This window comes from Nymphaea colorata, chromosome 2, assembly GCF_008831285.2.
Source record: "Nymphaea colorata isolate Beijing-Zhang1983 chromosome 2, ASM883128v2, whole genome shotgun sequence".
NCBI lineage: Eukaryota > Viridiplantae > Streptophyta > Magnoliopsida > Nymphaeales > Nymphaeaceae > Nymphaea > Nymphaea colorata.
In genome coordinates this window covers 16,905,962-16,930,983 of record NC_045139.1, presented here as the reverse complement: position 1 = coordinate 16,930,983, position 25,022 = coordinate 16,905,962, and the positions used below count along the sequence as shown (strand labels likewise).

General features: G+C 40.2%; 2 protein-coding genes across 6 annotated transcripts; both read right to left on the bottom strand.

Moving 5' to 3' along the window:
• Positions 1–1,649: 1,649 nt before the first annotated feature.
• Positions 1,650–6,435, bottom strand: LOC116247800 (zinc finger CCCH domain-containing protein 32-like). Of its 2 annotated transcripts, none has more exons than XM_031620121.2 (3): positions 5,938–6,435; positions 4,483–4,593; positions 1,650–3,811 (listed from the first exon to the last, which is right to left on the bottom strand). In XM_031620121.2, the coding sequence occupies exons 1-3, from the start codon at positions 6,046–6,048 to the stop codon at positions 1,934–1,936; spliced, it is 2,100 nt and encodes a 699-aa protein (XP_031475981.1). In that variant the 5' UTR covers positions 6,049–6,435; the 3' UTR covers positions 1,650–1,933. The 2 variants fall into 2 exon arrangements, with proteins under 2 accessions (XP_031475981.1, XP_031475982.1); XM_031620122.2 differs by lacking the exon at positions 5,938–6,435 and adding an exon at positions 5,719–5,913.
• Positions 6,436–8,253: 1,818 nt separating this feature from the next.
• On the bottom strand, positions 8,254–21,632 carry LOC116247799 (auxin response factor 12-like). Of its 4 annotated transcripts, XR_004170912.2 has the most exons (16): positions 20,799–21,632; positions 20,605–20,720; positions 19,296–19,408; positions 19,040–19,138; positions 18,906–18,962; positions 18,656–18,811; positions 18,467–18,551; positions 15,310–15,400; positions 15,069–15,242; positions 14,847–14,969; positions 14,598–14,673; positions 13,019–13,172; positions 9,801–10,801; positions 9,535–9,725; positions 9,109–9,309; positions 8,254–8,590 (listed from the first exon to the last, which is right to left on the bottom strand). XR_004170912.2 is itself a non-coding variant. In XM_031620120.2 (15 exons), exons 1-14 carry the CDS (start codon positions 20,645–20,647, stop codon positions 9,180–9,182), a joined length of 2,493 nt encoding a protein of 830 aa, XP_031475980.1. In that variant the 5' UTR covers positions 20,648–21,632; the 3' UTR covers positions 8,254–8,590; positions 9,156–9,179. The 4 variants fall into 4 exon arrangements, 1 of the variants encoding a protein (XP_031475980.1); XR_004170911.2 differs by having other exon boundaries at positions 20,605–21,632; XR_004170913.2 differs by having other exon boundaries at positions 15,078–15,242; positions 20,605–21,632.
• Positions 21,633–25,022: the final 3,390 nt, after the last annotated feature.

Here is a 25,022-nt window from a genome sequence, read left to right as displayed (position 1 = left end):
AGGAGCATTTAGCAACATTCGTGTATTTTAATTGGCAATGACAAGGACACCAATTGGCGTGACTGTATAATACTTTCCTGCAAATAGACAGAATTTACTGTTTCAGATTCAAAGAGGTTATCAAATTGCCTACCCTTTGCCTATGATCAAGAAAAGGAATGGATCAATTTCTGTCATGCACGTTTGTTACCAGGGGAAACAAAAAATTATTAGTTAAAATGATAAGAATGCAAATTAATGAAGCTAAGGTTTTTTTATTTTTGGGGTTAACAGAATTTCACTTAGGAGCTGAGTTTTTGTTAGTTTTCATGAAACCTGAGGCACTCATTAGGAAAATGACCAAAGGTTGTATGTTTTCTGAATTATAAGAAAAAAATGCACCTTAAAATAGAAAGTTCCTTATTAAATCTTATAGAATCATCCACTGTTTTTCACTTTTAATGTTCTGTTTTCCAACATACAAGGTGATTATGAGAACCAATCTCATCAATGTCCTTTTTTTCCAAGTGGGTAGACAAAGTTGATGCGCTTCTTTTGCAGTCTTTTTCTTCCATCCCTCCTCTTTATGTCTTCCCAAAACTGGAGTTAAACCCTAGAATTTTTAAGGACACCAATATGTGGCAGTTCTCATCAACTGCTTGCCCAGCCATGTTCTGAAATAGATTGACCATCTGATGTTGGCCCCATCCAACCACTCCCAAAACAAATAGTGGGAGCCTACCAAAACAGCACAAAGTACATTGTGAATGTTCATAATGTTAAACTTGGGAACTTTTCTCCAGTTCATACCAAGAGACTCACTTTTGACCCCTTGCATCCTTCTTTCAATTTCAAGATCTTAAGTATAATTATTTAGCTAGGTGGGTGATCCTTGTGGCACTAAGTTAGCAAGACTTTTTAAGTCAGAAATTCATTCAGAGATGTCAGCAAGGAGAAAAAGATATGAAGTCTACAGCCGTGACTGACAAGCACATGGAGTGATGCGACAAAATGGGAAAAATCCATTTGGGGAGTTCCCTTTCTGTCGTGCTGGATCTGATTTCAACCTGATCTCTAATGTATTCAGCAATCTCAGGTCCAAATCTTCTATAAAGAGAGGATCAAGATCAATTGAGACTGTCAGCTTTTTCAGAGCATCATGAACTCAAACCCACAAAAATTTCCTCTCGGTTTTGCGTGTCAATATTGAGATGACGAAACCGTGGCCTTTTCCCTGAGAAAAAAGAAGAAGAAAAAGAAGTTCAGAGTATGTGAAAATGAAGTCCATTCTTATGTCAAAGGAGGTATTACTCTCTCGGTTTCCCATTTGAAGTAACCGGAGCAGCACTCTTCTTATACTAAGTTCTACAAGTCCATCTCGATATTTCAAATCTTTTGCACCCATTTTCATTACATAATCTGATTTATTCGCTCAAGTTCAATTTCCTAACCAAGACGCATGGTACCTGCAAGAGCTCAGTAGACCTGGCCAGGTGAGTTGGCTCAAAGACGGGAAGCGTAGGTCGGTCTAAATATCAGCAGTGACCCTCCTCCACCATTGGGCAGAAGTAATGAAAGATTTTCCTGCTAAATGAACGAGGAAAACAAGTTCCAAAACAAGTTCCAGTCCAGTAGCGAGAGACAGAGATGTGTCCACCGAGGATGCAATATGATGGGCAAAAGGAAATTTTAGACACATCCTTTACCATGCAAGTACATCAAAAATCCAGGAAAAAAAGGATTGAAGTGCCCAGCGACTGAACCAACCTGTCTATTTGCCTTTCAGGAGCTTGAAAGCTCCCAAGAAGTTAAAAAACCAGACACCTTTTGTAATACTTAAAGCCTGCAGATTCTGCTATTCTACAGGAGACGCAAAAAAAGGCAAGTGAAAATTTCAATAAATGAAGACGAGCCTTAATCCCATGGCTTGTGCAGCTTTGCCAAGATGGCCAGCTTATGAAAACATTACACCCAACTTCCTTGCAAAGTCATCCCCATCTTCATCCTCCAAGTATTCATCTTCTCCATCTGGATTTTCTTCCTTCCAATTTCTCCCTTCACTCCCTGCATCATCAAATTCTCCATTCACATCCAGATTTTCAGCATGCTGATCTTGTATCTCCAACACTGAACCATCTTCTACCGGGGCATTACAGTCCATTTGTAGAGGCAACCCATCATTCTGAACTGAATAGACTTCATCCCTTGAATCTAGCTTTCCTTTACTATTTTGGACGTTGTTGGGACCATGAACATCACAACAAGATTCTTTCAGGATCTCAGAAGGCTGAACCATATTCATAGGTTCAGAGGCCTCATCTGGACTTTCTATCTGGCTCTTTTCATCTGCATTCCTTGAACCACTGCTATCTACAGATACCATTGCTCGCTTTCTCTTGAGGATAACACTGAGGGGCTTCGGACCCTCAAATGAAAGCTGTGCACTGGAGTCTTGACTGGAAAACTTCCTTGGTCTTACATTCTGCTCATCTCCCTCATGCACGACTTGACTCTTCAGTATCTGTCTGTTGGATGATGCTGAACTATGCTGAGGGTAATCAGAAATCTCTCCTGTCCTGAGCGCCGCATTCGGTCTTCCCCTTGCCTTGTTATTGTGTGTTTCACGATGCACCATGGACCTGCTTGGAGATGATCTTATCCTCATTTGTCTCCTCTTAGTTTCCATGTCCAAATATCGCTCAGAAGATGGATCTTGAGAATGATTACCTGGAAACTTGATCCTGCCCTTTAGACGGCTACTTATGGAGCTTTCAACATTAGAATACTGTGCCAGCTCCTCATAAGAATGCCTGTGATATCTCTCCAACTTATCATCTCTCCTCCATAAATCACCATGACGATCTGAACCAGCACCAATTGCTGACCCATTAGCTCTTCTTTGCTTTGAGAGATGATAACGCAAATCCTGCCCATTTGTAACATCATGGCTTTCTTCTCCGAACCTCAGTATTCTTTCTTCTGAGGAAGGTCTTTCTAGACCCCAATCCATGCAAGCATGGCTTTGCTCCCGTCCATGTAGATCCTGGTTCCGCCTATATGCATCAGGAGGATCTACCTCAGACTCTTCAAACTCACCAAGAGGATCCATGCATGACGCAGTGTAGTCAAACTCCCTCATGGATTTCAAATGCCTCCTACTATGGCTTAGGGCTCCTTCTATGTCAGTATCAAAGTACTCTGCTTCTTCCACATCATCATCAACAAGAACATCAAAGCCAGGAGAAGATTCACCAAGACATTCATCAACGTCCTTTCCATTTTCGGCCTGGGCATCATTTACTTGGGATTGGTGAGTATGGTGAGTGCTTAAGGTATTTCCACCACAAACCAACATGGAAGATTGGATACACATTCTTGACTTATCACCTCCATTAATCAGCAAGTTTTTTTCTGGAGGTGAAGTAGATGCATGTCCAGCTTCAGCATTAGCTTTTACTATTGCAGGTATCTCAACTCGCTGTATGGTGTCCCCAGAAGGATTCTCTTGCTGAAGAATCGAATCCCCAGTTCCCTTCATGGTCTTCTTAATGGAGTGAGAATCTGAAGCAGGAACAGTTTCTGCTACCTGTGACGAAGTAGAATCACCTGCAGGCTGTGACCCATGCATAAAAGGACATTTATCACCCTTTAAACAAGTTCCTTTCTGGAAATAATAGCAAGGAATTTTTTGTCTGTTAGAACTGTAAGCAGGAGACTGGTAAGGACCAGGCATGTACGAAGGGAAATGTGCTAATGGTGCTGCAGGTGGTAAAGCAGGTCGAGATACACTTGAAGAAGGTGCTGCTGAATTTCCACGAAACCCATCAAGTGGCTGAAGAAAAGCAAGAGCGACCAGTTAACTAAAAACATGCATCTTCCAACTTAAAAATTAGAACACATAAACAAGGTAGCATCAGATCCTCAAAAAGACACTCATTCAAACAGAAGAGTTTACAGGATTATGAATCAAGCACTTAGTTACCAAAAGAACCAACATATACTGGGCCAATGTTTTAAAGACGGGAAAAGACACCTAGTTAATGAACTGCAGGGCCAATGCTTTAAAGACATGAGAACACACCTAGTTACTGGACTGCATAAAATGTTTGCCTATCTTGTCTCATGACCTAATACCAAATGCTAAGCGACCTGGGGGTAAACCAATGCCAAGAAAGAAGCAGGTGATTGCGGTTTTTCTATCAAATACAGACATATCAAGCTTTCTCGTTTACAGACCTAACAATTCCAGCTACCTTGCAGCCATTTAATCTGTACAAGTCAACCGAAAATTAGGCCATGAGGCAAAAGCTTCTCAGCACTCACTTTGACAACAATAATGCTAAAAGAAAATTTAATGAAGATGTATTAGTGCAGTTTGCAGATACACTGCCACAGCAACTAAGTGGTTACTTTCTTTATCAACCAAGAATATAGGCAGCAGGACGACAGTGGAAATGGACATGCATCAAAATTACCATAAAAGGAGATGAATATGAAGTTTACCGGATGCCTAAAAGCACATTTTGGATTCAAACAGTTACCATTCCGCCAAAACCAACAATCCCTGGGATTAACTCTTGCAACTTCACTATGACGAAATTCACAGTCAGCTCCCTGAGAAGAAAAGCCATCTTAGAGAAATTTCTGTGTGGTACTTAAGCAAATATTCAAAAAATAACTGAAAAGCAAGATAGGATATAAATTAAATAAAACCATTTTATAAGTTCTCGTGGGTATGAATATAGCCAGAAGCCAGCTACAGGGACAGTTCACATTCAAGACACAAAAAGAAACTATGTAACTCAATAAATCCTTTTTGTGCAGATTATAAAAGAAAAAGGTGAAGAACACAAATAAAGTTCAAGCAGACAAAAGGTAAAAAGGTACAAACTATAAGGCAAACCAGAAGGCAAAGAAAAAGCAAGACGGACAATCCATGACAATTAAAACATGAAAAGAAAGGCTAGAAGTGATCGACACAGTAACTTACTCCAGAGACGGACAAACAGGACTATTTTCTTTTTCTCAATTCAAGCTAACAACAGATGATCAAACACAAAGAACGAATGTCCAAAATTTTAAAAATTTCAGTCCCTAGAAAGGTAGACGCAGGCTATTTCAAAAATGACAACAACCACACTTTCGTGTAATCCCATTTAGGTGTTTATATTATCCAGTACCTCTTTGTCTATAATCTGGATTTAAGGCAGAGAGCCTAACGTCGCCATTTTTAACAGTAACCTTTCAGTTTAAAGAGAATGAAAGCTATTGGCAATAAAGAGTTTAAGCAACATCATGAGAACTTTGAGCACAAACCAGGCCTCCTTTACCAATACTAGGCGCAGCAACGTCACTATATTTAGCAACTGTTGATACCAATTCAACTTTCCAATTTTATATGGTAGAAATCGAACCTGAATTCAAGGTACCCATCCTACATTATTGCCAACAAAATTACAGCACCATTCATTAAACAAGGCATTTCGGATGATAGAGACGTATGCCATGCTGAAAATCAGGTAACTAATGTATCAAAGATCTATTTTTCCTTCAAAAACTTCGACCAAAGCAGGAAATAAAGAAACTCAAGAATGTGGGCAAGGCCTGATGATGATGGGTGATCACGCAAACATACTGACAGCGAAGACAATGAACGAACATAAACCTACATAAATAACTCAAATTTGCGTATTTTACGGGAAAGGAACTTAAAGGAGGATCTGTTCCCTACTGCGATACCTTAGGCATCTTGATAGCCGATCAACGGAAGATAACAGTGAGCAGATTTAACAAGAGATGAAAAGACAGAGATTTCAAGCAGCAGCTGCATCTACAGGGAAAATTACTTGAAGGATTTGAAGCATAGTCACAGCAACGTCGACATCTGACCGTAGCCGCAGTAATACAGCAAAAAAGATGTGAAAAACCCAGACATAGACAAAAAGTAGAAATTGGAACCTTGATGCATGTCAAAGGAGAAGCCAGGAAGTAGACGCAATCTGTGTTCCTCTTGTTCGCTTCCTCCTCCGAGGTAGAATGTGGGTTCGAATCACGAGAAGCTCCATCCATGATCTCTCCCTCCCTCTCTCACGCTCAAACTTCTGAGAGTCGTGGGAAGGATCAAGTCACGCGAAATGGAAGAATTTGAAGGGATTGGGAAGATGGAGGAGGAAGGCAGAGAGCATGAGCCAAGCCGTGAGGGATCAGCAACCATCTGCAGCAGATCGGGCGGCGGTAACGACGAGGAGGGAGGAGAAGGGTCTTCAGTTCTTCACTCTTTTAACGGCCGGGACAAGGAGCGATGGCGGGCCGACCAAAGTGTTCAACCGGCTTGCTTGGCTATTTCAGATCGAAGTCCGAGCTTCCGAACCTACCAACTTGGTCTCCCATTGGTATGCTCTCTCTCTCTCATATTCTCTCTCCCCCTACCTTGCTATCTCTTGTGATCATTGTCTTCTGTTTTTCCAGACTTGGTGAAATCATGTCTTCGTGTATTTAATAAGTGTTTTGATTTGGTGAGTTCTCTCTCTCTGTCTTCGCACGCACACTGTAAATGCTTGCAAAACGTGGTACACAAAATAAAGCAGAAAATATAGTTATATGAACGGGCTTTATTCATTAATGAAAATTGAGTGTACCTTTTATGTTTCTTGGACTGTAAACTGGTATATTTAACCATTGATTGACAGAAAAAACCTTAATGATGTTTCTATTGAATGTGTTTTAACAATATCTAGTATGTTTTTTTTTCTTTGTCAAACCATTAAGTGCGTCATTGCAAAGATCTTCTTTATTATCAAGGATCGTGAAGACAAATTCCACGTGCATCGATCCATCGACCTCCTAACTACTTGTGCACGGTCTCAGGTCCACACATACCAACCCCATTGCTTACCAAAACAATTCACTCGGTTGGGAAAGACGTAGAGAGAGAGAGGGAGAGATTGAGAGTTACTTACTCTTAAGAGCTGGTAAAACTCGCACTAGGGAATATATCCTACACCCGGCCTGCTTTGGAAATTAACCGAATAGTACATCTATAGTAACAGTTGGGTCCATTTCATCCTCTTTTCACAAGTCAAGCTCTTGTAAGACATGAATTTCCCAGGCATAAACAAGTTACCCCCACTATAAGGTTGTGTTGCGCAACGGTTCTCAGATCCTCCGCGGTGACTTGAGATCCCTAAGATCTTAAATTAATGGATTTATAATTGAAGACCTCCTCCCATCTGACCCTTAATCCATGGATCTAAAATTCATGCTACTAAGGTCTTATGGTTTTTTAAACTAACGATCTCTCAAAACACAACTTTTAATGCAGATTTGAGGCTATCAAATCCAACTTAAAGGCGCATGTCCCTAAAATAAAAAATCTATGAATTCATGGTTTTTAACATGTAACATGGATTAAAAATCCATTATAGAGACCCTCAGCTTATTTAAACTGAAGATTTTGAGAAACATATTTTTAATGCAGCCTCTGATCTTAGATCCAAAGGTATGAAACGCGACCAAATGACACTGTTTACAAACCCGTCCAACCAGTTCACCGCATACATTCTCAGCTTCACGAGGTTGGCTATTTACAATGCAATCTGCTCGTCAGTCGTCCCAAAATCGAAGCTACAATTGAGTGACAACCATGGCAGTTTCAGAGACGCGCAAAGTCGAAAAAAGATGGGGCTTAGTAGGGTGGGAAGTCGCTTCTGACGTGCCGCGAAGCAGTGTCTCAGACCCATTAAATTGGTGCAAAATAAAGCTTTTACATTCAAGGGTGGGATCGCTCACATAAATTCACAAAAATTACCTTGTCAGAGACACTGCACTGGAAGTGCCAGCACACCTCCATCGCACAGATACCACGGATCCAAAACCAAAGTTACAAGGACTCGCGCTGCGTCATGAAGACCACAGCAATGGTGAATCAAACACATTTGATCATGATGATCCTACCTACCCAGTACCATCTAGTCGGTAGTAGATTAATTTGAACACCAATTATAATGAGATCGACTGAGATCAACGTAGCCCACAAATTTGGGCAAGTCCCCTTTGCTCATCCAGGTTTCTGTTTAACCAGAAGTAGAACCCTTGAAAACCTGAAGTTAGGAGCGAACAATTCCGGAGATTGAAGGTGTCTAAATCCAAAATTATGTGATAAAAGACGACAATCATAAGTTCAGTAGCTTAGAAAGGACAACTTTGCCGGACGAACAGCCCAACCATGGATTCTCGAAAACTAATATGAAAAAGATTATGTAACACACACAAAGATAAGAAAAAAGGCACAGCCCTTGTAGATTCGCGTTACTAAAAATTGTGATGACTTCGCATGAAATGCCCCATTGATCGAACCACAACAGACCTGGACAGACATCATGGAAGAAGTCATGTCATGCACAGACAAGAGCATCTCATTAGTCTAACACGCGATGAAAAGCTAAAACTATTGTCAACTACTACGCTAATCAGGAGTTACAGGCAATACAAATACAGTATATTATGTGCTGCACAAGGATAACCACGAAGGTTAAGTCAGAGGTTTAGCCTTTTAACTAATAAATACTACAGAACTGTGTACGCTTCCAGAAAAGGAGAGGCATTAGTACTCCTGCAAAAGAAGAAAAACAAAGAAGGCAAAGAAAACCATTCAGTAGGAGAAATGTTATGGGAGAAGGCTAAACTTGAGGTTGAGGACAAGCAAACAGGCAAACATGATACAGTACACCCTTAAAAACGTTAAAAGTCTACTATTCCCCTTGTGAAAATGAAGCCATATGGGCTGATAGACCCCATCAGGTGTCTGTGGGACCCATTACTGTGGCTGCATTTCTATTGGACGTGACCAGGGGGGGAATTTACTGGGCAATCGGCTGCACCTCTACCTCGGTATTCTTGCATGCATGGATTCGGATGCCACCCGACGATTTCAAGGGCATGATGTAATGACATAAAATTATGTTACTTGGACTAGAACAATTCTGCGGTTACGGTTCATGTATATAAAGCAAACCACAAAGTGGTACTCGGTATACGCAGAACTTGCTTTGGGATATTCTAGAGTCCTATGTTACCAACGCAATAACCAAACAACGGTTCACCAAGAGTTCCTAATGAGAAGTCAAGTACTTGTTCATGTGTGTGTATATAGACCGTTCTTTCACAAAGGTGGGTACCCGGCCGTTCGCTGATCCTGCAGATCAAATCCCAAGAGGCCTGCTAGTGTTACTATACTCCTTGTAGCTTTCACCACTATGCTTTTGAGCACCCATTTTCTGCACGTCCTGCGGAGACAGGATCTTGATGTACCACACATTGTTAACGAATGCCCTGTAAAAGATCAAACAATGAAGTGAGTGGTCTACCCTGGCTTTCGAACCATACGAATATTGCAAAAATCAAAGCACAATGGCGGGAACCCAGCTGCCTTTAGTCACAACAAACTTAATACATCTTGGAACAACCATAACCATGGATCGAAGTTTATTATGCAGAAAGCAGATGGACTTGCCTGACCACCGGCCCAAGAAGAGAGAGAGAGAGAGAGAAACATACTCCCAAGGGTCGTCTCCCATGAGAAGCACATCGTTCTCACGGTCAACAAATACAAGCTGCCAGCCTGATCTTTGAGGGTCTTCCAGCAGGCCCTCTAGTCCAAACATTTGACTCAGTTCATTGCGTAGCTCGTGGTAGCTGCTGAACCGAGCAATGTCCAATGACCGCCCCACGCAGCCAGATTTATACACCTGCATAGTTTTCAAGAATTAATTGTTACACCTCAGCGATAAGCCAGTTAATATACGTAAGCTTTAAATTCTCACCTTCACAAATGTTTGGTTAGGTGGGTCAAGTTGCCCCGGAGTCTGGAGCAAACCTGCTGAGTCTCCCAGGCAATCATAGCCACTGGACAGAGGATTTTGGAAACCTGAGGTAGTAAACTGCATCGCTGCCATATCAGTTTGGCCTCCAACTGCTGCCAGATTGGAGACAGCATTGGAAAGGAGTAGGGATTGTGTGTCAATATTGACACCAAACAAGACATTCTGGTTCTGGGAGTCGGCAGTACAGTTTTCTGGCTCCACCTCATTTTCTCTGCCAGGAAATGGTGGGAGTGTGACGGAGTGCCTAAAGGGTTCAACTTGAGGCAATGAATTTTTGGGCACCCATGATTGCTGCTGAGGCTCAACAATGTCGGTTTGATTGGCTCTGATATTGTTCAGAAGGCGAACATTTTCATCAGCAGACAAAGGGCTCAACAAACTTTGGACGCAAGCAGGAATTAATGAAGATGAGAAGGCATTCCCTGAATCTGCAAGCAGTTGCCTTTGACCCAAGGAAGGTGAGGACAATTGCGGTTGTCGAGTAGTCGCAACCTGAAATGGCTCACTATGATTTTGCAACTGTGGTTGCTGCTGTTCATTGAACGGCTGAAGCAACTGTTGATGCAGCAGGTGATTACGAGTTTGCTCATCCAACATCGTTTGTGCTGGAAGATTGAGGTGACCTTCAAGAGGTTGTGCCGGTTGAATGATTTGTCTTGGCGCCAGAAGGTTAAGCCTGCTTGGAAACTGTGGCTGAGATTGTATGGGATTCTGAAACTGTAACATCGATTGCTTGATGGGCTCTTCACTTCTTAGTTCTGGCCATGACGCACTAGCTATGGATTGAAACTGATCTTGCTCAGTCACCAGCGGCGACAGATCAAGCCTTTGTTGCATCCAAGGGTTAAAGCCCAGACTTCTAAAATTCAAAGACTGAAAACCTTGTCCAACAGCATCCCCTCTTGACCACATAAGACCATTTCCATCATCATCCCTGTGATCTGCAAGCATTTTTATATGTTTTTCAAAAATAATAAATCGCAGTTTTTTTTTATGCTTGAAAGATATCCGTCCCTATTTTTTCTAAAGGACGCAAACTACGTTTAAAATGACTTTCTGGGAGGCCACTGACTCATTGGCCTACAGGAACAGATTTTAACTGCACCATTCATTAACCACATGTGGCCTTGATCTAAGACGCACTTGAACCTGGCAGCATATACACACAATTTACATGAGAACTAAAGCTGAACTAACATGCATATCAGGATCGTGAACATGGCAAACATTCAAGATTCTGTATATGCTGTGGTTGCTTCCAACAATTTAAATTTATGGCATACTAGCAGCTAAAATTCATAATTTGCCTTTGTAAGTACGTAATATCTCGTTCCTAGACCAGCAAGCAAATGCATCTTTTATTGAAACAAGAGGATGGCTAACAGAGACAAGGTAAATGTCCTATCAACACTTCAAGCAACTACTTTCTCTTCATTAGAAAGATTTTGTTTTTCCTCTATACCGCAGCTCTAATTTCGCTATTTCTTGTGTTCCCTTTTGCATTTTTGGTTATTTAATAGTAATCTCACATAAATGACATCACCCACAATTTGCTTCGAAAGTGCAACAGAAATAATTTGCCACTGCATGAAGTCCTTCCGATTTGAAGCTATATTTTAATTCTTCAGTGTATAGAACCTAACAGGACTATAAATGGAGAATGAATTTTGGCTTAAAAGCTCAATTTCAACCATCAAATTTTCTCCAAAAGTCACCCTTTCTATTCATCTTCAAAATCTCTTATAGGCACTAATTCACTGACAAACAAGAGGACATCAAATTGTCATAACCTTGAAGAACTTCACTCTATCCATCAGATGCAGTTTCAACCTGTTACTAGGAAGACCAATCTGTACGCAAACCCTCAAAACTCTGTTTGACTTCCATTACACGGATGCTTAATGCAACTCTATCTTTTACTTCAATGAGATCGACTACGATACTATCAAAGTGAAACGCGGGAAAATGGCATAGTCCTTTGCAAAATTGTGCTCGACGACAAAGCTGGAAACATAATGCTTTCTTCACATTGACACGCTTTTCACATGAACCACCAATTTTTCACTTAAAAAATTGCAGGGCTGTCCCATTGTTGTGCTGTTGTGATGTAACGACATAAATGACAAGAGAGTAAAGAGACAGCAAAGTAGGATGAATTGGAAAGAAAGAGCTTCGGAATAGAAAATAGTATATACTATTTTCTCTCATAAACTGACAATCCACACCACCTCTTTTCATTATCTCACAGTGAACTAAGATTGTCAGAAAGCATATATGGGTATTGCTATTGAATGTCGTCTCATCTATGGAATATACTGCCTGTATACTTTCATCAGCAAGCAATGGCATAATCCTGTCCAGGAACTCTATTCTAAACTTTAATATTACATTTTACTTCCAGCTTCCCCACCGCATAAAATTTCCTAAACTATAATCTAAAAATTTCCATTTGCCAGTGATTTTTCGCTTCCCGTTTTCGTGTGCCTCAACAGTCCAAAACTCCAAATATAGATTCCATATAACTGTAGCAAATAGCCAAATACCAATGCAATATTTCAACTACTAAGGCTAAGTACGAACTGATAGCGAGGAAAATTAAGACAATACCCATATCAAGTCAAGTCTTCATGAGTTCTATCTTCACCCTTATTACAGTTCATAAACCTTATCACGGTTCATAATATTCTCTCTGGTGTATTGATTGGTTATCTCCCAACATGAAAGTATCTTGAGAAAACCAGAAAATGCATTAACTGCTGTGTCACATGAGTGCAGGTGTGGGTGCAGCACATTCACAAAAACTTAGATGAAGGTGTTCATAAGGGTATGCATGCATGTGTAGAATAAGCTTGCATATCCATACTAGAAAGTTGAAACTACCAAGCTATTTTGCTGATAAATGTGTTTCCTTCTGCTTTGGCAATAACATTTCGATGCTTTCAAAATATCGCCAATATTTCTGAGAATGGTCATAATGCAATCAAAGACACAAACATAAAAATTCTAAAAAACTGCCCTAGAAATGTGTTCATAATTGAACAACTGTATAAATACTAAACATGCCTCCAACCCGAGGACATAATAAACAAGATATTTCAAGCATGCTTGCATTACACATTAAAGAAAATAAAGGAGACATAGTTGACGAAACTACATACATGTACCATTAAGAGATGGCATATCAGGAAGCCAAGGCCGCTTCAACCTGAGAGGAAACAATGATGGGTACATGGGGAATGTTGTCAAGGGCTCAATTTCCCATAGTGAAACCCTAGGCTGCCTCACACCTGCAGTAGACTCATCCCAACCAACCTACAAATTGAAAAAATGAGCAAACATCATCATACCAAACTCAAAGAATCTGGTGAGGAACTGAATTACACTGGCTGCCAGATTCAAGTGAAGTTACAGGTTTAGTTCATCCCAACAAATTTGATAAATCTCTTAGCCAAGTTCACTCATCTGTTACAGAATCATAGTATCAGTCTACCAAGTTAACTATTTTCTACTAAATGACATGGATGGGTCTAGGACTCGTTTCTCAGCCACTATCTGGCAGTTTCAAGTAACAACTTGGGAAATACAGCCTCTTCCTCTTCCTCCAGATAGAGAGAAGCAGTTGTTCATTCAACGCAAAGAAACAAGTGGACTTCTTCTAGTTATAACACAACGTGGCCAACCTTCCACGAAATCTTATGGAACAACAGCAAAACAAGACAGAAAAATCGTTGCAATATTTGTTGCTCATTTTACTTCACAAGTTGGAAACTGGTGAGATATGGCTATTTAACTATCAGATTTCTAAGCTACAGTCTTGGAACTAACTGATCTCCTAGACTGCTAGAAATTTAAACAGGAACGAAAACAATCCTTTTCAAATTGCTTTGAGGAGCAGAAAAGCTAAAAAGTACAACGGAGGAATGTTGATCAATAAAGAAACATCACTACGTTTAATTTTACTATGCATTAGAAAATATATCAGAATAGGCTCAGTCAAGCACAGGTTCATGAACACACAGCTAGGAATGATGAAATTCAGTTCAATCCAAAAGGACTATCAAGACTGGGGCGTGCATTAGAAAATGGCATAAAGCCTGAAGCAAATTAATCGGGAACAGCCTCAATCTTGCATCAAACCACCCAGACTAGCATCAAAATCAGCTGACATGCAGCATTGCTCAGCCAGAACAAAGATGAGCTGACATATCTGAATACCTAAATTACATGGCTGTTGGTATGCGTATTTGGAGATGGTAATCGACATTCAGGATGGGTCAGAAGAATTGTGTAAGTTTCAAATTTCTCATGATATCCCAAGTACAATTATAACAAAAAAAAAAAACTAGTCAGCATTCAAAATCACTCTGGTTTTAGTAAGAACAAAGGGCTGTCTTATCTCACCCCAGCACAACCCACAGCTACCCCAACCCTGAAAAAAAAAAAATCAAGAGTTGACACTTAGATTGAATTAGCTACACTTTTCCCAGATGCCAACCCTTCCAGGTATTACATGCTAATCCCCATAAAGCACAATTCAACAGACAAAGACAAATTGACCACATTTTGCTTATTTGACCTATATTTATAAAGTGAAAAACATAATTGCAAGAAAAAGTTTGCTCAATTGATTGTCAATTGCATCAATTGGGCTATACAGCAACTGTTAGGCATAACGATTGTTAGATATGTGCATGAAGGCTTATCCAAGATGAGCTAAAAGATTGTGGGATGAGATACCTTGACAGATCGCCAATGTGAATTTGGCCAACGAACTGGATCTAGATCACATATACCAGTGATTGTACCCATGTACCTAGACCAACCGTGATTATGATAAGTCAGTTTCACACACACAGTAAATATATATTATATACATCAACTCAAAGTGATAAAAAAACAGAACTAAATATGCAAAGTTACCACTATCAGGCCTTTTCTAAGAAGCAGCACCAAAAGAAAACAAACTGGCAGATTATCCAACATTACCTCCGGACACTTGATTCCTCTGTTTCAAAAAGCATCCGGAATCGCATCCCCACCGTCACACGCGTGTGAAAGGCTGCTTTAATATACTTCGCCAGTGGTATCACAAACTCAGAGGGGCTCGCCCTGCCAAAGATGAATTCAGGCTAAGCCACAATATGTTACTGTGGGGGGAAGGGAAGGAGGGAGGGAAGGAGTATCCATGATATACACTTCTAGAATTACTTTGTCAACCTGGGGTTGTAAAAAACAGTAAAACGGCTGTTTGTTGCGGCTGCATGAGCAGCAGCAGCCAGAAGACCAATGTGCATGCTATCACTTGATAAAACAGAAGAAGGCATTACAGTCTGTGGTCGTGCAGCTCTTCGGATCCCCAAGAGAAGCTGATTCTTCTCATTCCTGAAAAAGAATGAGATGTAATCCAGGACATAACTTCTGGACAAAAAGCGAAGCATGTGAAACATACCAGATAAAAATAACAGAATCGCCAGCAACTAGTCTTTTAGCACTCACAAACACACTCCAACCTGTTGTAAGAAGATGCCGCTTTGGCTGTCCTGCAAGATGCATGCTACATAAGTATAGGCTCACATGATACAAAACATAAGTTCACACACAGTTCGATCCCTATTCAAGCTAAGAAATAAACAATATAAAAGTTGGCTGACCAGATATGCTTTCCACAAATTTGTTCCCATTAGACATTATTCAACCATACCAACCATACCATATTTGCCAGGAATGATGATACAAAGAGCACCCCTAATATATCTAGATTAGGTTTACATCTTTTAATGGCATGTTGTGTGATACAGTAGTTTACTGTGAAAAATTTCATGACCACAAGGAACTTATTGCTCATTTCATAGCCTCAAGATCATGATAAACCTAAACGTTCACACATGGCCATCGCCTTTTGGATTACGAAAAATCCTTAGCAGACTTTGGCTTCCAGGCTTTCAGCAATTTAAAGTGGACCCCCACAAAAAGTAAGCCTGTAGATCACCTTTACAGGGTCACACTTAGAAAGAAAATGAAATTTTTAAGAACATTTTCCAGGTAAATTACATGTTTTTGTAGATTATGCCATGTGAGCACACACACATATACATATTCACACACATACATGGACATACATGTGTGTCGTTGTGTACGTGAATAGAAAGATAGGAAGAGAGAGAGAGAGAGAGATGATATTTTTTAAACTTTAATATTATTTTCAGAACAAGAGCCACCTATACATACAATGTTTTCATAATCTTGGCACTCCTAATCACTTTATTTCATGGCAGTTTTCTTTCCTTTGCTTAAACAGAAAAAGGAAGACTAGTTTATAGCATAATAAAACATGATAAGAGATAAGCATAAAAATGACAAAATAACAACGAAAAAGGCATAAAACTATATTCTGCGAATACATATATTCAAAGTTATAAAGGAAATAAACAAAAAAAAAGGCCTTGATCCTCTTAGTAATATGCAGAAAAGGTAAGCTGCTTCAAATTGATGACAAGCTTGGGTGAAGCCTTCTAACATAGGAGTCAGCTTGAATTGTGCTAGTTTTCTATGTATTACATCAAAGTTCAAACAACAAAAAAAGGAAAAATATAATGTAAAAAAGCAAAAACAGCTTGTAAGGAAACAGTTTATGGACATAACAAGAAGATAAATTAAGAGTAAAATAATAAGCAACTGCTCGTTCTAACTTGGTTCACTAAATTTAATTAGTGAGACCCATAAGGATTGATGGCAAACGTGCTCGCAAATTATTTAGTTTCACATAAGGCAAAAAGTTGGTACCCAAACTTTGATCACAATTCAGTTCACCTTCTTCTCCCCATTCTGCAACATCTTGACTTCTTCTAGGGTCTTGGAAATTTAACGCAAGTTTGAATCATCACAAGGTGACCTCTCGTGATTAATTTTCATCCATCATAATGTATTTACAGCATTGTCACAGATACTACCGTTTTCCCGAAAACAGAAAAAGAAAAATGGCAAGCAAAAGAAAAATGAAAAATGAGAAAGATGGAGATATTGTGAGAAAAACTGCCAAAATGATATTACTGTGTTCTATTATGTTATTGAGTGTTCTTTCCTTTTCTCCAGGAATAAGATTATTTTAAATTTTTGAATGTTCCTTTCATAACAATTTTGGATTTTGATCAATTTTTTACGAAAATTAGTAGAAAACTCAAACTTGCATGGTATTTATTTTTATATTTTAAATTTTTTGAATTCTAGAGATTTTCTTGAGGAAAACAAATTTTAAATTTAATAACCAATAAAAACCGGAGAACAAGAATTGTGACAAGAATTTACTTATGCAGTCACAAACATTTATCCCCTACACACAAAAGTGTCGCTTTTCTCAATGAATTGAACTTAAACTTCAAAAGATATAGATAAAAAAGACAAAAATAATTAACAAAGCAAGGTGTAATGCCAAGATCTTTTTAGCATTTTTACATATGGTTATGTACAGATACATATAAACATTTATACAAAAATTAGATCTGAACTTCTCCCAAGCCCAACAACATGAATACTGAGCCAATCTCTCTCCTCACCTTTCCCTAATCAACATCAAATAATGAGGACAAATAAAGGATGGACAAAAGCCTTGCTCTTATAATGGGTTAGACAGGATCTCTCTCCCTGAAGACAAGGAGAGACAAAGACTAAGAAGCTAAGGTTGTCAAGATTGGTCTGAGACTCTGAGTTGTTTAATCAACTTGGATCCTTCTGTCTTAATAGTGACAGTACAAGTTGTCATTGCAAACACGGCTCGTGCACTCAGCTGATGCAATTCAAGATACTTCACCCATAAAGGCCGGCATTCAAGTGAGCAACTGGCACACTTGACCATGAAGTTCGTCCAAGAAGCCCATGCACTCGAGAAGGACAACCGAGACAGTTTGCCAACCAGCCACTACATGTGCTCAATATGGCTCCTATACTTGACGGGCACTCGGAAGATGCAATTGTATCCCAACACTGTTTTGAGGCACTTGCCTGATGAGGCTTAAACAATCTGGCCAAAGAGATCCATGATGTGGCTGATGCAGCTGGGCATTATGTCTCCATGCACTTAACTGACACAGCCAAGGTACTTAGTCAATGTGGCCAAGCATAATGCAACCAGACACCTCACCTGCATTCAGGTCACTTAAATAACATGGCAAAGCACCAGTACCATGTGAAACAAACAAGGCAACTGGGCTGCGCCAACATGGCCAAAGCACCAAACTCAACGAACTTGGGACCCAGCCCGACATAGCTGGAACACTTGCCTATGTGGATAGGCACGATTTGATAAGCACGTGAGGCAATATACAGCCCAATATGGCAGTGGGTAAAAAGAGGTGCTAAGACATAACCAAGCCAAAAAACTTGTACTTTCAAGTTCCAACATACCATCATATTTTACTTTTAAACAGCATTTATTTCAAAATTTTAATATATCATGGTAACCTGAAATCATCACCATTCTCAGCGAGTGTACTTAGAAATAGGAGCAATACAGCCTATACACTCTAAAGAAACATGACTTACACCATCGTCTTGATGGCTTATGTAACCATCTCAAATCTACTACAGTTTATCAAATGAGGAAGCAGTACCTCGAAAAATGTGCCTGAACTTCCATTCAACATCATGGAGATCCCTTGCAATAAGCTCCTGAGCTGGTGGCTGCTGAGAAAAATCCTGAAAGCAAAACCAAAGTGAAGTTCCCAGCAACTCAACAATTTTACTACATAAAGACACATTAAATTGTTACACAAATTTAAGACCAAGCAGCTAAAACATACCAATGGAGGGAAGACCTTTTCAGCAGCCCTGCGAGGAACTGAAAATCCTCCATGTGTACTAGTGTCACTGGCTGTCAATGTCTTGCAAAAATAATTTGTTGGCTGTTTGCTAGGAACTCCGAGCTCAGCAGGCAGATATGTATCTTTCTGCTCTTGCTGCACAAAACAGAAGTGAAATTTAAACAAATTAATATTATCTTCACATAAAATGAGGCACAAAGTAAATACAGCGATTAGGCACAAGAGTTACCGGACTTAGAGGTTGCAAGGTCATTTGTGCATAGACTTCATCTGTCTCTACGTCTGCCTGAAATTCCAAAGCCAAATAGCTGTTATGATCCTTCATCAAGTAACTCCAGAACAATCAAAGATAAGAGGACTCACGTGCATGGTGACATCATGAAGCTGACAAATAAGTTGAGGAGGCAGACTTGGATAATTGGGGACATGATCGGTCACTTCCTTGTTGGTTGATGCAGCAATCTGAAAACAAAACACATCGCAACAAAACCCATGTCAAGGATACAAAAGACATCCAACTATCCAAGAGAATGCAGTTTCTACATTCACTCCAGAAGTGATTCTGGCCACATCTACAAACATGAGAAAAAGTAAATAACATTAAGCAGGTAAGCAACACCTGCTCGCTATGACCCTGAGGAAAGTAGACAACCCGACTCCCAATTGCAGGCAAGCAGACTAGGGGTCCAGCACATGCATGCCAAAGCTCTGAATTCAAACATTTCTTTTCACCTGCAAGGTGAGACAAATATTGATAAATTAAAATGTATACAGCAAGTCAATAACAACAGTGTACCATGTACCTAATCCTGAAAAGATAGAAAGAAAATACGTAACGAGTTTCAACCTATTATCCATGTTAGTTTATTCCATGAAGAAGAAAACCCTCAGGAAGGACCACCACTAAAATTAGCTGATTCCAAGATTGATGCTGTTCGTAACTCTGCAGTAAAAAAATATAGGGTACAATGCAATGCCCCAAAAAAGTCCAAAAGCAAGAACAGATGCAGGTGCGTGTACCTCTAACTCATGTTCCAAACCCTTGTTTGACACAAACGCTTTTGTTATTTCATCTATCAAGATCAAAACGGTACAACTCTTTTATACCACATACTAATGTGCACTTCTGAGTGTATATCTATCGTGTCACGTACAGTACTTTTGTGGCTTCGCCAATAATTCCTGCATTGTAGTGGATTTCACCACAAAGTTTATTTTATTGACTTCCGTTCAAGAGGACACACTGTTGCGACAGGCATGTAGGCCCCTGCAATAAGTTAACATAGCCATAGGGAAAGAATCCTCACTGTCTCGGTCGTGTGCCTCTACAGGCTATCTCAACAATACGATAACTGGTCTTAGACCACAAGAGATAGAAAGAAGGGAAGGTCAGGTAGCCAACGCAGGGAATCAAGACCATAAATTTGGAAACCCGCTAGATTGGTAACCTAGTGCAATATATATGTTAGTCTATGCACAGCCGTGTTGCACCCGCTCTCCGCTTTGTCCTGCAGCATGGAATTCCAGATTTTCCAAGGGAAAAATTAAAAAATAAAAAGCAAAACTATCATTATGTATGTCCTCTGCTTTACTGTTTTTTTTTCCCTTACAAAAGATGATGTTCCACAATATACACAAAAATGGAAAATGAGATTAGGTGCTTTAAGAGTAAAGACAGCGGGTCGAGAAGGAAGCCGAGCGTAAAGAAGTATGACTATCCAACACCCCGCACTTATTTTCCATTTGGAATGTCATGCTGCAGCTTGTGCTATTTAAACGTCATCGTTGTCTTAAAAAGGGGAGATCCATCCCCAAAAAAAATAAATTGAAGAGACACGAACAAAATCTTTTAGCCGATTAACACAAATACTAGTCACAGACAGCAAGAATCACGACCACTTTTACACCCGAATTGTAACGAAAAATACCTTCAGGTGACGGATGACTCATGCCAGAGGTCGACAGCCTCATTTTCGCATAAAAAACTCATGAACTACAGGAACTCCACTCCGGCAGGCCACCGACTCTGCTTTTCCCAGTTGCACTGTTTCAAATGGCAGAAGTTACTAAAATATCCTGCATTCCAGGAGTCCACAGAGAACCAGCCCCTCTTCCCGAATACCTTGCCACGAACCGATCAACAGGATCTCCTCAATTCACCATTTCCGCCACCGAGACCAAGAAAGTAGAATCTCCATACTATTCGAAGCCCCGAATTCGAGCCACGATCTCCCGTTATCCCTACGCCTAAGCCCGAACAATCACGCCAGAGGATGAGCCCACAACAAAACCAAAACCGTTCTCAACAGCCAACGACTTCCACCGCCGGAACTTGGAATTCAAAGCCCTAGCCAAATATCGGCGTCAAACACGAAGATGAACCAGGAAAAGAAGCACCGCGGACCGATTCCCGCTCAATCTCCTCGCAATCCGCCGTCCCGCACCCGTCGTTCTCAGAATTCAAAGGGACGAACAACAGCAACGACAAGGACGGAGGGAGAAAGTGAAGCCCTAAACTCTAGAGACCGAAGCTTCCCCCGGAAGCAAGCAACCCCCCCGTCAGCGAAGATCCAAACGAGAACTCGCTCAAAAACACGAACTACACCGCGAATCTTCGCACCAAACGCCCGTTCCTCGTCATCCCTTTCGGAGCTCCCGAAAAGCCACTCGGATTCACCAAAAGTTTCACACCAAAAGCGGAAAGCAAGAGCCCAGAGGAGAGCGAGAACCGAGCCCGCTCCCTTTCCCCCGCTGCCTCATCGTTCAATTCCGCAAGGAAGACGCACTTTTAGCGACGGAGACGAAATTCATCCCTCTCTCCCCCCTTCTCGATTTCTCCACTCTGCGAACCCCAAATTTTACTCTATTTCAACAAAACCAAAAAAATATACATGTTGGCAAAAGAATTCCTTTCCCTCCGCCCTCTCTCTCTCTCTCTTCCTTTCTCTCTCTGCTGTACTCCCCGTCCTTTTATACTGCTCCCTGACGAGAAAAGAGAGGGAGGGAGGGGGCCTGATACGGTTGGAGAGAGAGAGAGAGAGGGGAGGGCGTGAGTGAGTGTCAGCCACCTCCTCCTCGACCGTCCGATCGCTTCAGTACGGCCGAATCCACAGCCGTCGCTCGGACCGCATTGATGAGAGAGGGAGAAAGGCGGAGAGGGAAAAGAGAGGACGTATGGCGGATGTGACGGGGCATGTGACCTGCGGGCCCCGCCCTCGTCGGTCGCTGTCAGGGTACGGTCGGGTCCCGCCACTCGAAGAGGCGCGGGATGGTGGGCCCCGCCGGAGATGTCCGGTCTCCGGGGGGTCGAGCGCATTTTTAATCGGGTTGGATTTGGAGGGGCCGGAGAAGATCCGCGATTATCCGGACCATTAATCCGTAATCGTGATCAACGGGGCGGGCCTCGCTTTCCGCGAGCCGTGGCCCGCACGACGGAGCCGCGCCGAGGGCGGGCGCCGTGGTGGGGACAGCCTTGGGATTGCCGCACGGCTACCACGTGGAGGAGACAACTTCGGCTCGGCTCGGCTCGGCTCGGCTCGGTTCAGCCAATCGAGCCGACTCGGTTTCGCCGGGAACCGGATCGGGCGGTCGGTTGTACGGGTGACCAGGTCCTGAGGAGTCGGGAATGGTCAGGTCCGGTAAATATTTATTTCTGAAATGTAGTAAATAATTTGCATCGGTCCGACTCCTTCACTGCGTTGAAAATGACAAGACACAAGTTACCTGTGAATAAAGTATCCAATTTATTCATGTTATCCAACAAAGCTCTGATGTAGACATTAGAACTATAAAATCGGACTTTCTAAATTTATTTTTCTATTGGGTCACACTCTTTTCAATACTCTTTTTATGAAAGCGCTGTTTTATCTCGATTTTGGGTGTCATCTAAAATGGCGCTTCATGACATTTTTCTTTTGAAGCGCGATTTTTATAATGTCGTCAAGGTGCACACTTAGGTTTTGATTTTAATCTCGTCACGAACAATAAAATAGCTTGCTTTTGAATGTTATTATTTAATCAAGCGAAGAGTCATGCTTCCATTACATAAATGTACATAAAACCCTGAAAATTCAAGTTTCCATTTCACAAATGTACATAAAACTTTACTAAAAAACTGGATTTACTTTTTCTGTTTTTCTCTAAGCTTTGTGGCAAATTATTTAAACTTAATGTTCATGTGAAGTGTTTGCTTTTCTATATTGGATGATACGACATAACAACTAGTTTTGAAACTAATCCAAGTACTCTATCTAGCAAATACCAGCTGGGGGTATAGTCGTTTTTGTTGGCAGGAGATAATATCTAAGAACCAAGATGAAAGCTAATATTAGCAACTTCTTTGAACGTGGAACTATTCTCAAAACAAACTCATGAATTATACTTTTTGTATATATATATATATATACACACACACGTACAAACAAAACTTTATGTCTACTCATTAAACCCCTTTACATATACTCTTCTCATTTCTGTCATCAATCTAAAGATTAAAAGGACATTTGTATGGCTCACTTGTTCACTATATATATAAACATATATATGTAATAAAAAGCAATATAAAAACAAAATGGAGAATTTAAAATAATGAAATATATGAAAATACTGTTTGTGAATTTGAGTTTTTAAAGTAATGTAATACATGAAAACACTACACCCAAACCAATATTTATTGCTTTAAAAAGGAAAACAAAGTTTGCCCTCTCATCATCCCCATTCCACAAACACCCTCATCACTCCTCCTTTTTTGGTTCGTATTTTCTTCCTCACCAATGTATTGTGCGGACGTTGTCGGCACAAATTTCCTTTTAATTTCACATTCCTATACAAATTTTGGTCTAAAAATGTCAGGTAAGCAATTTGATGATGGAATTGACTTCCATTTCCTTTTTATCAACATTTCCATCCAAAACACCACACAGCATGATATCCACTCGTCTTAAAAGTTTTTATTTTTAAATAAGAATCTTACATATTTATTATTATATATATATATATAAGTGTGACACCAACAGATTTGAATATTTTTAAACAAGTATATCTCCAGCCAATTTTTCTGGCTCCGCCACTATTTAGAGTGATGTGTCCGCTATGATTCAACTTCCATATCAATATCCCCCACCACATTTTGCAACATAGAAAGTTTATGCAACAAGAGCTCGAAATAAAAACTAGCCACCTACCATCTCCCGCTCAATTTGTTGCATTACCGTCGTAGATGTCGTGTTTTATTTGTGGTTGCTTCCATTAAGGTTGCAAAATTAAAAGGAAAAGACTTCTTGAACTTGAGAAAGAAACATTTTTGATGAGGCTGCTTTAAAAAAATTAAGAATAATGTTCTCATAACACGTGTTTTACTATATGCTGTAATTATATCACATCGGATTTTGCATTTAAATATACATACATATAGAGTAACAACATTATGTTTATTAGAAAAAAAAAATACTTTATATAATATAAATTATATATATATATAAAAACATAATATCTTCTTATCAAAGACGATAATAATTTCAAGGGATGAAAGCGCAAATTTTATATTATGTGACTGCGAAAAACATGATGAATTTGTTTGGTTATTTTGGATTTAATATCGTTCAGGTTTTAAATTTGGCCAATCATTCCATTTCTCAGGTGCATTTATTTGCTATTTTGGGGATCGGAGCATCACTAACTAAAAACAAAAAAAATCAAAAATAAAACAAAAGCATTAAATTGTATCGTCCAAACGGGGGGCCTTCGGTGTAAATTTACTGTTAGGTCACGAGCATATACTGGTGCAATGATTTTTCTAATAAAAAAATCATGCCAAAATAAGGAAATTGCTTTTGAAGGGAATGGTACTTGTAGTGCCTACAAGTATATAAAGATATTCTCGAAGCCTTTTTTTTTTAATAATTTTATGTCAATATTGCAGCTCGATTGTTTGATACTTTTAAAAAGAAGGACGTGCTTTATATTAATTACAACACCAAACCTGATAATTGTTGCACCTATTCAAATCTGCTGAAACAAATTGTATTTTTCATGATCAAATGTTTGTTTTGCCTATAGGAAATGTTCCGGCGGCTTGGATGTTCTTGCCAGCACATGGTGCCTCGTGTTCGGCTCCTTACATGGAACCATGAGTAGGCATGAACAAAGAACTATAGCTACTCGGCCTCGACTCATTAAAGCTCGGCTCATGAATGAATTCGACTCGAGTCATTTGCTTAACGAGTCAAGCTCGAGTTCATAAGTCGACTCGTTCACATAATTGAGTTGAGTTCGAGCTCAACACATAACTGTCGAGTCGAGCTCGAGCCTTAATCGAGTTCATCAAACCTTAATCAAGTCGATATAT

What these genes read in the sequence shown, in the direction of transcription:
- LOC116247800 (XM_031620121.2), bottom strand. Translation starts at nt 6,048, where the DNA reads ATGGATGGAGCTTCTCGTGATTCGAACCCACATTCTACCTCGGAGGAG. An exon ending in CTCCTTTGACATGCATCAAG is followed by an intron (nt 4,594 to 5,937) that starts GTTCCAATTTCT and finishes TTTTCTTCTCAG; the next exon opens with GGAGCTGACTGTGAATTTCG. An exon ending in AATGTGCTTTTAGGCATCCG is followed by an intron (nt 3,812 to 4,482) that starts GTAAACTTCATA and finishes GCTTTTCTTCAG; the next exon opens with CCACTTGATGGGTTTCGTGG.
- LOC116247799 (XM_031620120.2), bottom strand. Translation starts at nt 20,647, where the DNA reads ATGAGGCTGTCGACCTCTGGCATGAGTCATCCGTCACCTGAAG. An exon ending in CCTTGCAACCTCTAAGTCCG is followed by an intron (nt 18,812 to 18,905) that starts GTAACTCTTGTG and finishes TGTTTTGTGCAG; the next exon opens with CAAGAGCAGAAAGATACATA. An exon ending in GAGGAATCAAGTGTCCGGAG is followed by an intron (nt 14,674 to 14,846) that starts GTAATGTTGGAT and finishes CGGTTGGTCTAG; the next exon opens with GTACATGGGTACAATCACTG.